This window comes from Mucor velutinosus, assembly GCF_035048745.1.
Source record: "Mucor velutinosus strain NIH1002 chromosome Unknown tig00000041, whole genome shotgun sequence".
In the NCBI taxonomy this organism is placed as follows: domain Eukaryota; kingdom Fungi; phylum Mucoromycota; class Mucoromycetes; order Mucorales; family Mucoraceae; genus Mucor; species Mucor velutinosus.
This window is the reverse complement of record NW_027041905.1, coordinates 396439-410467: the sequence shown is the minus strand read 5'-3', so window position 1 is coordinate 410467 and position 14029 is coordinate 396439. Positions and strand designations below refer to the sequence as shown.

General features: G+C 39.3%; 5 protein-coding genes across 5 annotated transcripts; all 5 read left to right on the top strand.

Moving 5' to 3' along the window:
* Positions 1-103: 103 nt before the first annotated feature.
* On the top strand, positions 104-3117 carry ATC70_000292 (uncharacterized protein; the record flags this gene model as incomplete). The annotated part of the gene is made up of 13 exons (XM_064819710.1): positions 104-131; positions 188-352; positions 410-538; positions 590-708; positions 767-876; positions 929-1127; positions 1227-1376; positions 1432-1707; positions 1769-2058; positions 2116-2568; positions 2625-2739; positions 2804-2881; positions 2953-3117. 13 exons carry the CDS (start codon positions 104-106, stop codon positions 3115-3117), a joined length of 2277 nt encoding a protein of 758 aa, XP_064683630.1.
* Positions 3118-3464: 347 nt separating this feature from the next.
* On the top strand, positions 3465-5072 carry ATC70_000291 (uncharacterized protein; the record flags this gene model as incomplete). The annotated part of the gene is made up of 2 exons (XM_064819709.1): positions 3465-3492; positions 3748-5072. The coding sequence occupies 2 exons, from the start codon at positions 3465-3467 to the stop codon at positions 5070-5072; spliced, it is 1353 nt and encodes a 450-aa protein (XP_064683629.1).
* A 275-nt stretch (positions 5073-5347) lies between these two features.
* ATC70_000290 (uncharacterized protein) lies at positions 5348-7304 on the top strand (the record flags this gene model as incomplete). Its single annotated transcript, XM_064819708.1, has 7 exons — positions 5348-5671; positions 5728-5847; positions 5908-6043; positions 6113-6249; positions 6308-6518; positions 6575-6780; positions 6843-7304. 7 exons carry the CDS (start codon positions 5348-5350, stop codon positions 7302-7304), a joined length of 1596 nt encoding a protein of 531 aa, XP_064683628.1.
* A 138-nt stretch (positions 7305-7442) lies between these two features.
* Positions 7443-8288, top strand: ERP1 (emp24p/erv25p- protein; the record flags this gene model as incomplete). The annotated part of the gene is made up of 3 exons (XM_064819707.1): positions 7443-7639; positions 7699-7775; positions 7828-8288. 3 exons carry the CDS (start codon positions 7443-7445, stop codon positions 8286-8288), a joined length of 735 nt encoding a protein of 244 aa, XP_064683627.1.
* Positions 8289-9196: 908 nt separating this feature from the next.
* Positions 9197-9484, top strand: ATC70_000288 (uncharacterized protein; the record flags this gene model as incomplete). The annotated part of the gene is made up of 1 exon (XM_064819706.1): positions 9197-9484. The coding sequence occupies one exon, from the start codon at positions 9197-9199 to the stop codon at positions 9482-9484; it is 288 nt and encodes a 95-aa protein (XP_064683626.1).
* Positions 9485-14029: the final 4545 nt, after the last annotated feature.

The window sequence follows — 14029 nt, the reverse complement described above, 5'->3', positions numbered from 1 at the left end:
AATGTCGCATATTGAAATCCAGGGATATCTTCAAAGTTTTTCTTGTGCACCTTTTTCCTCTTGTCCAACTCTTTTTTTTTAAATACTTCCAAATCAAAAAAAAATGAGCTCTGCCAGTGTATATAGTGAAGGTAAACGTTTGCTCTTTGTACAGTGATTAAAGAACAAGATGTTGATTTCGGTCTAGATATGGAAGATGTACATAGCAACCATGCCTCCATGAATATGGAGCATGAGGATGAAGAGCAGGACGACGACTTTCAAAAGACAGCAGAAGAAACCGTCTTGGAGGGAATAGATACTACAAACGTCGATGAGCTGCTGCAAAGGATATTTTTTGGATTTACACCGGGTAAGGCTACGAGGCAATCAAGGCAGCTTGTATATGTGTATTCATTCATTGCACTAGACAAACCCAAGACCTTTATCAAGCGAAAAGTACAAGAAATGAAAAAGATCCTTCCCGTCATCAAGAAGTTTGGGTTGCTGCCACCGTTATTCAATACAATCTTTGAGGTTGCAATGCAGCATAAACTGAGTAAGCCATCTCAAAACCAGCGAGTAGGATATGTGTATTGACATATAATAGCACATGGCGAACAGTTGGTGCTACTACAATGCTTACTGCCTAGAAAAAACATTTCCGAAGACTATGTTGTGCGTATCATTGCTTGCATCAACCGCAAAGACAAGAATCCAAGATATACTGTAGGTATACAGCAGCAGCAGCTATTTCGTCTGATGGGCATTGATCCATGTGTTGTAGGCTGATCTGCTGAACTGGGCAATCTCTGTGTATGATGCCATTAGCACAAAAGACAAGATTAGAAAGCTGTATAATGTGCTGTTTTACAGTTTATACCATGAATCCACCAGGTGAGTAGGGATCAAGAGCACAGAGCCAAAATCGCTGATCCAGTGCTTATAGAGCGGCTGCCTGTCATTTACTCTATTTCATCACCAAAAGAGAGCATGTCGTACCTCATAGAATTAGACGATTGAACGAGTTGATTGAAAGTGAACGAGATAATGCAGAATTGATTGGTTTGATGCTGGTTTATCAAACGTACGATTTTACAGTTATTGTGCCTCACAATGTTCGACTGGTAAACGCCTTTGTCTTTGAGGTAAAAAAAAAAAAAAAAAAAAAAAAAAAAAAAGCTGTTGGGTAGATCAATTGCAGTTGTGGACAGTAATTCTTATTTTTTTTTCTTTCTTCAAATCAGACACCTTACCCTGAAATGAAACATCAATTGACAAATATCAGGGCTCTATGGCAAAACAATGCGGATTTCTCTCTTGATTTACGAAAAGCTGAATTCCAGCTGCCTACCAAAACGAAAGCCAAAAGGTTGAAATTCACAGATGTTTCAGGGGTAAAGTCATAGATGCACCTAATCCATCTGTTCATGGATGCTCATTATAGCATAGGAACCCTTACGTGAATTGGATGCCATCGATATCACTCGCATTGCCAATAATGTCGAAAATTTAGATCTTGCAGAACAGTTGAGTGTCGTATTACAGAACCGCAAACTGCAACACCTTCTGCTATGTAAACGAGACAGTGTTGTGATTGAAAGACTCAGTTACTGGATTGTGCAAAAGATTATGGATTTGTCTCGGTGGGGCAATGAAGAGGATGTCATGAAATCAGAATTGCATGACATGTTGAAGTCATTGGTTAGATTTACTCGCTTTACAAAGGTAACATGTCATTGGCCTTCTTTGATCGCACGCTTACTGACTGATGTCGGCCACAATGTAGTCGCAGCTGCCCGTCATAGAATACTTTTTGTTCGAGTACCTGAAAACCTGGAATGGGTTCGAATTTGAAGACGAGATATTCGAGCTGATCACATACACTAAGCCAGCCGACTACAAGGACTTTTACAAATCGGTGCTGATGCGTCTCTATCGATTGTTTCTGGTATCAGATGTGCACTGGAAAGCCAAACTCATTCTCTGCTATACAAGTCTGCTCCAGAACTGGGCACTGCTTGATTGGAATCGCCATACACAACTGAGCAAAAAGGGAGACACCGATGTGGATGATATGTAAGTTGCAGCAAATCAAGGTTAGATTGTAACCTCACCCTAGTTCGCTTGCCGTAGCACAACTGCTTTTGGTGTTTTATCTTTTGATGTGCACTATTTTTCTACGATCCAAAAGCTTATCGAGCACATTGACCGCATGATTGTGATGGGATTACTGGCAGAGGATGATCACCCATTACTGCAACATGCTGGACTTACCTTTTTTGAGCTGGTATCTACCATCTCTGTACAAGACGATATACCAGATATCATCATACCCGCAGCCACATTTGTGCATCGTAACTTTTATTCCTCATCTGCAATGCCTGTAAGCAGAGTGTGTGGTATATTGTATCAGTACAAACTTGCATTCGAAGAAAACGACAACAAGACTGAAGACTGGATGTCCAAGCATACGCCTGCTTATCTGAATCATTTCAACACATATTTAACAGATGTGTGCAACTCGCTGTGGAGAAATCTGGGTCTCAGTAAGATGGAGTCAGAGGGAAATGCATTTTCGTTATCAAAGTAAGTAGACATTGCGCTTTGATTGTTTTGCGATATTCATTGTAACACTCCACTAGACAAAACATCCTTGATTTCCAAAAGATTTGCCAGGATAGGGACATGGAGGTTAACAAATTACTGTCCATCACACACTCCGCGTCGCTAGCAGCATTCTCAAAACGATTCATGACGGTAAAGTGGTCATATATCACATCAAGTGCATGAAAAGACTGATTCAACGTGCATCTTTATTTAGCTGCTGGAAAAGGAAGAGGAGTCAAGCATTACTCACGATCAGCCCATTTCATCCGCCTACCTGAGACAACTAGAAGAGGTAATTAGCACCATCCGACCACTCGCCCCCCCCCCCCCCCTTAATACCGTGTCTAATCTTGTTGTATATAGAACGAAGGAGTGTCAATAAGCTATCTCAATTACAGAGCCGAGTATCTCAACTACATGAACCGACTTGGATTTACAGGCATGCACGACCTTTTATACGCTTGTATGACATCCTTGATTCACCTGAAGGAAAAGGATGCTTCCATGATTAGTGAATCAAGTACATAATGTTGCACGATCTGCCTCGTCAACTCACACAAAACTGTCCAACTTCATTTACTATTGGTTGTCTACAGTAATGAATAAAAAGGAAGCTATACTCGTGCACCAAATTTTGTGCCCTGTAAATTTTAATTTTTTTCACGTTAAAAAGGTTAATTTCAATCTATCTCTTTTCCCTTTTTTTTTCTCTTCTCTTGTTTTATTACTTGGTAGACCTTTTTAGATTTAATTTTTTTTTACGCTTTTAATAATACAAGAAACTAATGTAAATAGCAACATTTCATCGTGTCTTGAGTACATGTAATATTAACCTAGAACCCCGCTTTTCTTTTTTCGAAATCACAGATATAATAATGAGAGAGATTATTCACGTTCAAGTTGGTAAGTAGTGGACTACCAAAGGAGGGGAAACACTGGGCTAATATACATGGCCGATACATGCGTGCTGTCGCCAGGGGAAGGAGGGGGGGAAGGGACCATTGTACGAGGGGAGGGAGGGAGAGATAGATAGATAGATAGAGGGAGAGGAGTTGGGTTGAAAAGAAAGCAGAACAACAAACCTTGAACAGAGAGCAAGAGCTTGAGACAAGAGTAATCCATGTGCAACAAATAATGAAACTAAATCGACTCTCATAGGTCAATGTGGTAACCAAATTGGTCAAAAATTCTGGGAAACCATCTCTCAAGAGCATGGTCTTGACACCAACGGTACTTACGCTGGTGACAATGATCTTCAATTGGAACGCATCAATGTCTTTTACAACGAAGGCTCTGGCGGTCAATATGTCCCTCGTTCCGTTTTGGTTGATCTCGAACCTGCTACCATGGACTCTGTTCGTTCCAGTCCTTATGGCAAGCTTTTCCGTCCTGATAACTTTATCTTTGGCCAAAATGGTGCTGGTAACTCTTGGGCCAGAGGTTACTATACAGAAGGTGCTGAATTAGTCGAGCAAGTTTTGGATGTTGTTCGCAAGGAAGCTGAACACACGGATTGCTTGCAAGGTTTCCAATTAGCCCACTCCCTTGGTGGTGGTACTGGTTCTGGTCTTGGCTCTCTCTTGCTCTCCAAGATTCGTGAAGAATACCCTGATCGTATGCTCTGTACTTACTCTGTTGTGCCTTCTCCCAAGGTCTCTGATACCGTTGTCGAGCCTTACAATGCTGTTTTGTCTGTCCATCAACTCGTTGAGAACTGTGATGCTACCTTCTGTATCGATAACGAAGCTCTTTATGATATCTGTTTCCGTACTCTCAAGTTGAACAACCCTGGCTACGGTCAACTTAACGAATTGGTCTCCACCGTCATGTCTGGTGTCTCTACCAGTTTGCGTTTCCCTGGTCAACTCAACAGTGATCTGCGCAAGTTGTTTGTCAACATGGTTCCCTTCCCTCGTCTTCATTTCTTCATGGTAGGCTTTGCTCCTCTCACTGCTTTCGGTTCTCAACAATACCGCAACTTGAGTGTCCCTGAATTGACCGCTCAAATGTTTGATGCTCGTAACATGATGGCTGCCTCTGATCCTCGCCATGGTCGCTACTTGACCGTTGCTACCATCTTCCGTGGTCGCTTGTCTACCAAGGAAGTTGAGAACCAAATGTTGGCTGTTCAACAAAAGAACTCTTCTTACTTTGTTGAATGGATTCCTAACGGTGTCAAGACCTCTCTTTGTGATATTCCTCCTGTTGGTCTCAAGATGTCTGGTACCTTCATCGGTAACAGTACCGCCATTCAAGAGTTATTTAAGCGTGTCAATGATCAATTCACTGCCATGTTCAGAAGAAAGGCTTTCTTGCATTGGTACACTGGCGAGGGCATGGATGAGATGGAATTCACTGAAGCTGAATCCAACATGAACGATTTAGTATCTGAATACCAACAATACCAAGAAGCCACTGCTGACGATGAGCTCATGGAAGATGAGGATTACCTTGAGGAAGACGAGATTCTCGAAGAAGAATAAAGAGCCGTCGAAAAAAAAAAGAACCCATCTTTACCAATACCTTAATTCATTCCTAAACAATAGTAATAACATACATTTTCAAAACCAAATCTTGAAGCATAAATTTCGACTGTTTTTTTAATTGACTAATCACAAGCATTTTGTGTGTGTGTGTGTGTGTGTGTTTGGAAGAGTAAAAAGTGCAATCTGGGCTGGTCTCTTTCTCTCTCTCTCTCTCTCTCTCTCTCTTTTTTTTTTTCTTTCTCTCTTTTATTTCAAAGACTATATAAAAAAAAATGAACACAACCTTTGATTCACAACATTCTGCATTAGAAGATTATGGTCAAGATATCCTTGAGGCAAATCCTTTTGCAGACGAAAGAGATGATACCGCTAAAGTTTCAACTATTTCATTCGACCCAGTTTTAAATAATGACGAGGTTGTAGAATCACCTATATCCAACCTAAACAAACAGCTGGATTCTATCGATTTAGACGGCTCAACACAAAATGTATCAGAGCAACAAGACGAGCAAGAGTACGAAATCAAACATCATCCGCAAGAGGAGCCGCATTCAGAATACACATCCTCCTCACATCAGGAAGAGACAGATACTCAAGTATGAGCATATTTCAGAGTCATGTATACATCTCTAAAGTACTCGCATTTTTCCAGTCAGAATCCTTACAGATACCCAAAAGTGGTTCTCGACCTTATTTTCAAGTTGCTATCGAGGATCCTCAAAAAGTTGGTGATGCTATCAATGCCCATATTATCTACAAAGTGAGAACAAAGGTAAGTATCGGTTTCAAGTTAGTCTATTTACCGGAAACAAGGATATTAACATCACAGCAGACAAATTCTCCCTCATATCGCTCATCAGAGTTTGTGGTAGCTAGACGTTACAGAGACTTTTTATGGCTTTACAATCAACTTACACTTGGTAATCCTGGTGTCATTGTACCACCTGTTCCTGAGAAGCATGCATTAGGTAAGCTGCATTCGGTTGAAACCTGCTAGACATGATCTGATGAACATTGCTGTTTTGGAAACGAAAAAGGACGATTTCAAGACGATTTTGTAGAATCGAGACGAGTGGCATTAGAGCGCTGTTTGCAAAAGATTGTAGCGCATCCCATGTTGTACGGAGATCCTGATTTAAAGGTGTTCTTGGAGAGTGAGTCTTTCAATGTGGAGGTATGACTAAGAGGCAATCAACTGGTGATGGCAACGGACTGACATTGGGTGGCTATAGAAACGACAACGAAGAGCTGAACCGGAAAATTCGAAAATGAGCTTTATGCGCTCGTTTGGAGAAACAATATCAAATGCAGCAACAAGTCCCTTTACGAAATTTGTGGAGGTAGATGAATGGTTTGATTCGAAAAAGAATCAGCTGGATGCTTTGGAATCACAATTAAAGGGCTTATTGAAGAGCGTCGAAGGGGTGGTGAAGCAAAGAAAAGGTATACACGAATCACAATGGGATGTAATATGGATGTTGATTTTGCTGTGGGGTTAGAGCTAGGAACTGCTACTTCAGATTTTGGTGAGAGCATGTTTCCTTTAGCATCTGCTGAATTGAATCGAAATTTATCAACGCATTTAATGGTACTGGGCGAAATTCAAAAGAAGATGAAAGATTTGCATGAACAACAAGCACAATACGACATTATCACACTGGAGAATACCATTGACGAGTACATCCGCATCATTGGATCCATTCGAGTGAGTGTGTTTGAGTACAATCATCCTATACATGGAAGAAACTCATCAGGGTATCATTTCAGATTGCTTTCAATGCTAGAATCAAAGCTTACCAAACTTACCAACAAGCCGAGTCAGAATACCAAAAGAAAGCGGCCATCATGGAAAAGTTGAAGCAACAACGCAAGCCAGAAAAGTTGGTGAGTTTACAGCAAGAGCTAAACGAGATGAAAGACAAGGTCGAAGAGTTACAGCAAGATTTCCAAGACATATCGAAACTGATCAAGAATGAATTGGATCGCTTTGATAAGGAAAAGGTGGACGATTTTCGAGATAGCGTAGAGCAATTTCTTCGTAGTATGATTGAACATCAAAAGCAGATAATTGCGCTTTGGGAAACTTACTTTGAGCAAACGGAGGGACTGAGCGATGAAGAGGATAACAACAGTGATGAGAATGAAGGTCAAGACTACAGCCACCAACAACACAGTGTGGAACTTGTAGAACAGCGCCAACAACAACAGATACCAAATATTGCACAATAAAAAAGAATGTGTTCAGTTGTCTATAAATTTGATTTGTATGCTAGTGCTCGCTTCTACTTTTGCCATGGTCTTTGCGCTTTTTTTTTCAGAATTACATGGAGGTTTAAAAAATTGATTGTAAATCAGAAAATCAGTAGCATGATAGTTTACATTATACTTGGTGTATTCTTTGAACGAAGAGCGATAAACTTCGAGGCTGAATTAGATCATTTCTTCTTGACAGCGTCGAGATTGTGGGTCGATGTCTTGAACAGCACGGACTGTTGTCAAGATAAGAACCATGTCAAGACATGCAGACAAACCACGATTCCACAATATGTAGACGGCGTCTTATGGTAAATTATGAGCTGGGTGGTTGTGATTTGTACAATGCTTCTAACAAGCAACGTCTCAGTCAATCAAAATCGATGTTGCTGGCCAATGAACAACGATATCCCAAGGCAATCAAAATTGACGTCAGCGCAGAGATGGGTTAACTAGTATAATGTGTGTCCTGATAGTATTTTTGAAAGTTGTATAAAAGTAGGCCATGAATGCATCTTAACCGAAGAGCATAAAACGACTGTTATCAATTTCATTGATGCTAATCCCTCTGCTACTGTTGCTGAAATGACTGAGCATTTATCGACGCAATTTCATGATCTTAAAGTCTCGCACAGCACTGTCTATAACTTTATAAGAAGCGAATGTAACCTTTCGTTGAAGAAAACAGATTTTCATTCTATTGAGAGAAACAATACAGCAAAGATTGTGTTTCTTGACGAGTCTGCGTTTGATATTAATATGAAACGCTCACGAGCTTGGTCCAAAAAAGGTTCTCGTGCCATTGTTACCAGACTCACTACAAGAGCAAATACAACGTCTATATTGGGCATTATCTCCGCTTCAGGTTTGATTGCAGTTGGCGTGAAAAAACCTAGACCTAATAAGAAGATGGATATTAAAGTTCAGGAACTGCCACAGGCCACTACATCAGTTTCTTAAAAACGACTCTCGATGAAATGGACAAGCATTTACATATGAAAGGCCATTATATAGGCATGGATAATGCACCCATTCGCACACACGAAAACATAAAGAAGTATATTGAATATCCAAGATACACATCTGTGTATCTTCCTACTTACTCTCTTGAGCTTAATCCAATAGAACAATTCTGGGGAGTGGCAAAGAGTATGGCTAAGGGCCATAGGTTTTTGCAGGAAGACACTATATCGAAAAGAATTACAGAAGCCTGCAAAAGTATGGAGAAAAGTCACTTCAAAGGCTTTGTTTCGCATTCTTACAAGTGCTGGGATAAATGTCGAAACAAGGAGCCGATGTAATGGCATCGACAACAACACAGCGATTTTAAAAAAAAAGGTTAACTACAATCAGATCAGCAACAAACAAGTTTAACTTTATTATATATTTTTTTTGTAGGTTATACCGCATTGGCAAATATTTTTAACAGAACCAAGTGTACGGCACTTCAAGAAAGATGTTGAACACTTCAAGAAAGATACTGGACACTTCAAGAAAGATACTGGACACTTCAAGAAAGATATTGGACACTTCAAGAAAGATGTTGGACACTTCAAGAAAGATACTGGACACTTGAGAAAGATACTGGACACTTCAAGAAAGATGTTGGACACTTCAAGAAAGATGTTGGACACTTGAGAAAGATGTTGGACACTTCAAGAAAGATACTGGACACTTCAAGAAAGATGTTGGACACTTGAGAAAGATACTGGACACTTGAGAAAGATGTTGGACACTTCAAGAAAGATGTTGGACACTTGAGAAAGATACTGGACACTTGAGAAAGATACTGGACACTTCAAGAAAGATGTTGGACACTTCAAGAAAGATACTGGACACTTGAGAAAGATACTGGACACTTGAGAAAGATGTTGGACACTTCAAGAAAGATGTTGGACACTTCAAGAAAGATACTGGACACTTCAAGAAAGATGTTGGACACTTCAAGAAAGATGTTGGACACTTCAAGAAAGATACTGGACACTTCAAGAAAGATGTTGGACACTTCAAGAAAGATACTGGACACTTCAAGAAAGATGTTGGACACTTCAAGAAAGATGTTGGACACTTCAAGAAAGATACTGGACACTTCAAGAAAGATACTGGACACTTCAAGAAAGATACTGGACACTTCAAGAAAGATGTTGGACACTTGAGAAAGATGTTGGACACTTCAAGAAAGATACTGGACACTTCAAGAAAGATACTGGACACTTCAAGAAAGATGTTGGACACTTGAGAAAGATACTGGACACTTGAGAAAGATGTTGGACACTTCAAGAAAGATGTTGGACACTTCAAGAAAGATACTGGACACTTCAAGAAAGATGTTGGACACTTCAAGAAAGATACTGGACACTTCAAGAAAGATGTTGGACACTTGAGAAAGATACTGGACACTTGAGAAAGATACTGGACACTTCAAGAAAGATACTGGACACTTCAAGAAAGATGTTGGACACTTCAAGAAAGATACTGGACACTTCAAGAAAGATGTTGGACACTTCAAGAAAGATACTGGACACTTCAAGAAAGATGTTGGACACTTGAGAAAGATACTGGACACTTGAGAAAGATACTGGACACTTCAAGAAAGATGTTGGACACTTCAAGAAAGATATTTGACACTTCAAGAATGATTTTGGACACTTGAGAAAGATGTTGGACACTTCAAGAAAGATGTTGGACACTTCAAGAAAGATACTGGACACTTCAAGAAAGATGTTGGACACTTCAAGAAAGATATTTGACACTTCAAGAATGATTTTGGACACTTGAGAAAGATACTGGACACTTGAGAAAGATGTTGGACACTTCAAGAAAGATGTTGGACACTTCAAGAAAGATACTGGACACTTCAAGAAAGATTTTGGACACTTGAGAAAGATACTGGACACTTGAGAAAGATGTTGGACACTTCAAGAAAGATGTTGGACACTTGAGAAAGATGTTGGACACTTCAAGAAAGATACTGGACACTTCAAGAAAGATGTTGGACACTTGAGAAAGATGTTGGACACTTCAAGAAAGATGTTGGACACTTCAAGAAAGATACTGGACACTTCAAGAAAGATGTTGGACACTTCAAGAAAGATACTGGACACTTCAAGAAAGATACTGGACACTTCAAGAAAGATGTTGGACACTTGAGAAAGATACTGGACACTTGAGAAAGATGTTGGACACTTCAAGAAAGATGTTGGACACTTCAAGAAAGATACTGGACACTTCAAGAAAGATGTTGGACACTTCAAGAAAGATGTTGGACACTTCAAGAAAGATACTGGACACTTCAAGAAAGATACTGGACACTTCAAGAAAGATACTGGACACTTCAAGAAAGATGTTGGACACTTGAGAAAGATACTGGACACTTGAGAAAGATGTTGGACACTTCAAGAAAGATGTTGGACACTTCAAGAAAGATGTTGGACACTTGAGAAAGATACTGGACACTTGAGAAAGATGTTGGACACTTCAAGAAAGATGTTGGACACTTCAAGAAAGATACTGGACACTTCAAGAAAGATGTTGGACACTTCAAGAAAGATACTGGACACTTCAAGAAAGATGTTGGACACTTCAAGAAAGATACTGGACACTTCAAGAAAGATACTGGACACTTCAAGAAAGATACTGGACACTTCAAGAAAGATACTGGACACTTGAGAAAGATGTTGGACACTTCAAGAAAGATGTTGGACACTTCAAGAAAGATACTGGACACTTCAAGAAAGATTTTGGACACTTGAGAAAGATACTGGACACTTGAGAAAGATGTTGGACACTTCAAGAAAGATGTTGGACACTTGAGAAAGATGTTGGACACTTCAAGAAAGATACTGGACACTTCAAGAAAGATACTGGACACTTCAAGAAAGATGTTGGACACTTGAGAAAGATGTTGGACACTTCAAGAAAGATACTGGACACTTCAAGAAAGATACTGGACACTTCAAGAAAGATGTTGGACACTTCAAGAAAGATACTGGACACTTCAAGAAAGATGTTGGACACTTGAGAAAGATACTGGACACTTGAGAAAGATGTTGGACACTTCAAGAAAGATACTGGACACTTCAAGAAAGATGTTGGACACTTCAAGAAAGATGTTGGACACCTCAAGAAAGATACTGGACACTTCAAGAATGATTTTGGACACTTGAGAAAGATGTTGGACACTTCAAGAATGATTTTGGACACTTCAAGAAAGATGTTGGACACTTCAAGAAAGATACTGGACACTTCAAGAAAGATGTTGGACACTTCAAGAAAGATGTTGGACACTTGAGAAAGATACTGGACACTTGAGAAAGATGTTGGACACTTCAAGAAAGATGTTGGACACTTCAAGAAAGATACTGGACACTTCAAGAAAGATGTTGGACACTTGAGAAAGATGTTGGACACTTCAAGAAAGATACTGGACACTTCAAGAAAGATACTGGACACTTCAAGAAAGATGTTGGACACTTGAGAAAGATACTGGACACTTGAGAAAGATGTTGGACACTTCAAGAAAGATGTTGGACACTTGAGAAAGATGTTGGACACTTCAAGAAAGATACTGGACACTTCAAGAAAGATGTTGGACACTTGAGAAAGATGTTGGACACTTCAAGAAAGATATTTGACACTTCAAGAAAGATACTGGACACTTCAAGAAAGATGTTGGACACTTCAAGAAAGATACTGGACACTTCAAGAAAGATATTTGACACTTCAAGAAAGATACTGGACACTTGAGAAAGATGTTGGACACTTCAAGAAAGATATTGGACACTTTAACTGCGCGCAAATGATAGGAGAAATCTGGCAGTTCTTGCTCATTGCATCGTAGACAGTTATCTTTTTTTGATTTTTAGCCAAGGCCTGCCTATAATAGCAAGGAAATGTTATTATCCCCACACTTTCATTCCTTGAACTTTTATATATTACTACCTCCCCCCCCCCTCTTATTTGTTTTTTGACCGAGATCAAATTCGATTGATACTACAGATAAATTTTTCATTATCTTCATATTTTTTCTGAATTCAATATAAAGAAGATTCTAACATAATAATATCTCTTGAAGTGTCCAGTATTTTTCTCAAGTGTCCAACATCTTTCTTGAAGTGTCCAGTATCTTTCTTGAAGTGTCCAACATCTTTCTTGAAGTGTCCAAAATCATTCTTGAAGTGTCCAACATCTTTCTCAAGTGTCCAAAATCATTCTTGAAGTGTCCAGTATCTTTCTTGAGGTGTCCAACATCTTTCTTGAAGTGTCCAACATCTTTCTTGAAGTGTCCAGTATCTTTCTTGAAGTGTCCAACATCTTTCTCAAGTGTCCAGTATCTTTCTCAAGTGTCCAACATCTTTCTTGAAGTGTCCAGTATCTTTCTTGAAGTGTCCAGTATCTTTCTTGAAGTGTCCAGTATCTTTCTTGAAGTGTCCAACATCTTTCTTGAAGTGTCCAACATCTTTCTCAAGTGTCCAGTATCTTTCTCAAGTGTCCAACATCTTTCTTGAAGTGTCCAGTATCTTTCTTGAAGTGTCCAACATCTTTCTCAAGTGTCCAACATCTTTCTTGAAGTGTCCAACATCTTTCTCAAGTGTCCAGTATCTTTCTCAAGTGTCCAACATCTTTCTTGAAGTGTCCAGTATCTTTCTTGAAGTGTCCAACATCTTTCTCAAGTGTCCAGTATCTTTCTCAAGTGTCCAACATCTTTCTTGAAGTGTCCAGTATCTTTCTTGAAGTGTCCAGTATCTTTCTTGAAGTGTCCAACATCTTTCTTGAAGTGTCCAGTATCTTTCTTGAAGTGTCCAACATCTTTCTTGAAGTGTCCAACATCTTTCTTGAAGTGTCCAGTATCTTTCTCAAGTGTCCAACATCTTTCTTGAAGTGTCCAGTATCTTTCTTGAAGTGTCCAACATCTTTCTTGAAGTGTCCAACATCTTTCTTGAAGTGTCCAGTATCTTTCTCAAGTGTCCAACATCTTTCTTGAAGTGTCCAGTATCTTTCTTGAAGTGTCCAACATCTTTCTTGAAGTGTCCAACATCTTTCTCAAGTGTCCAACATCTTTCTTGAAGTGTCCAGTATTTTTCCTATTTTGTTTTGAAATTCTTATGAGCGACCTAGAATTTTTTTTTTTTTTTTTTTTTTTTTTTTTTAGTAGTTAATATTGTGGTAACGGGATGTAAATTACCTGTGCTTTTCGTAAAGATTACGCTTATTCAACTATAAAGAATTTGGACACGTCAAGTAGTTATTACGATCAATACTACTTCTCTAGTGTACAAAATAAAGACTACACAGAAGAGCAAAACTGAAAAGGGGATTTTAGAACTATGTTTATTGATATGACATACGAGTGATATTTATATATAACGGCTTTGTTTACTTGCTTGCTTACTGATTTTGCTAACCTCCCAGATGTAGTCTCGATGCGGACATCACCGCTCACAACAATATTTTATTTTATTCAAATATTTTTTGGAGAGACACATCGCGGAGTGGTGGACTTCGAGCAACGGAATGGCTATCAATATTATGATTATGCGTTTGCAGGGAGCAGTTTATCAATGTGACAAACTGTTCTAGAGGAAAGGTGTTCGATAGATGCGGAGGAGAGTGGTGCCGGATTTTGGCTACCGTGAAGCCAATACAGATTCTACATTTACCAAAGGGTTGTAGAAATGACGGCAATTTATTTGGAGTGTGTT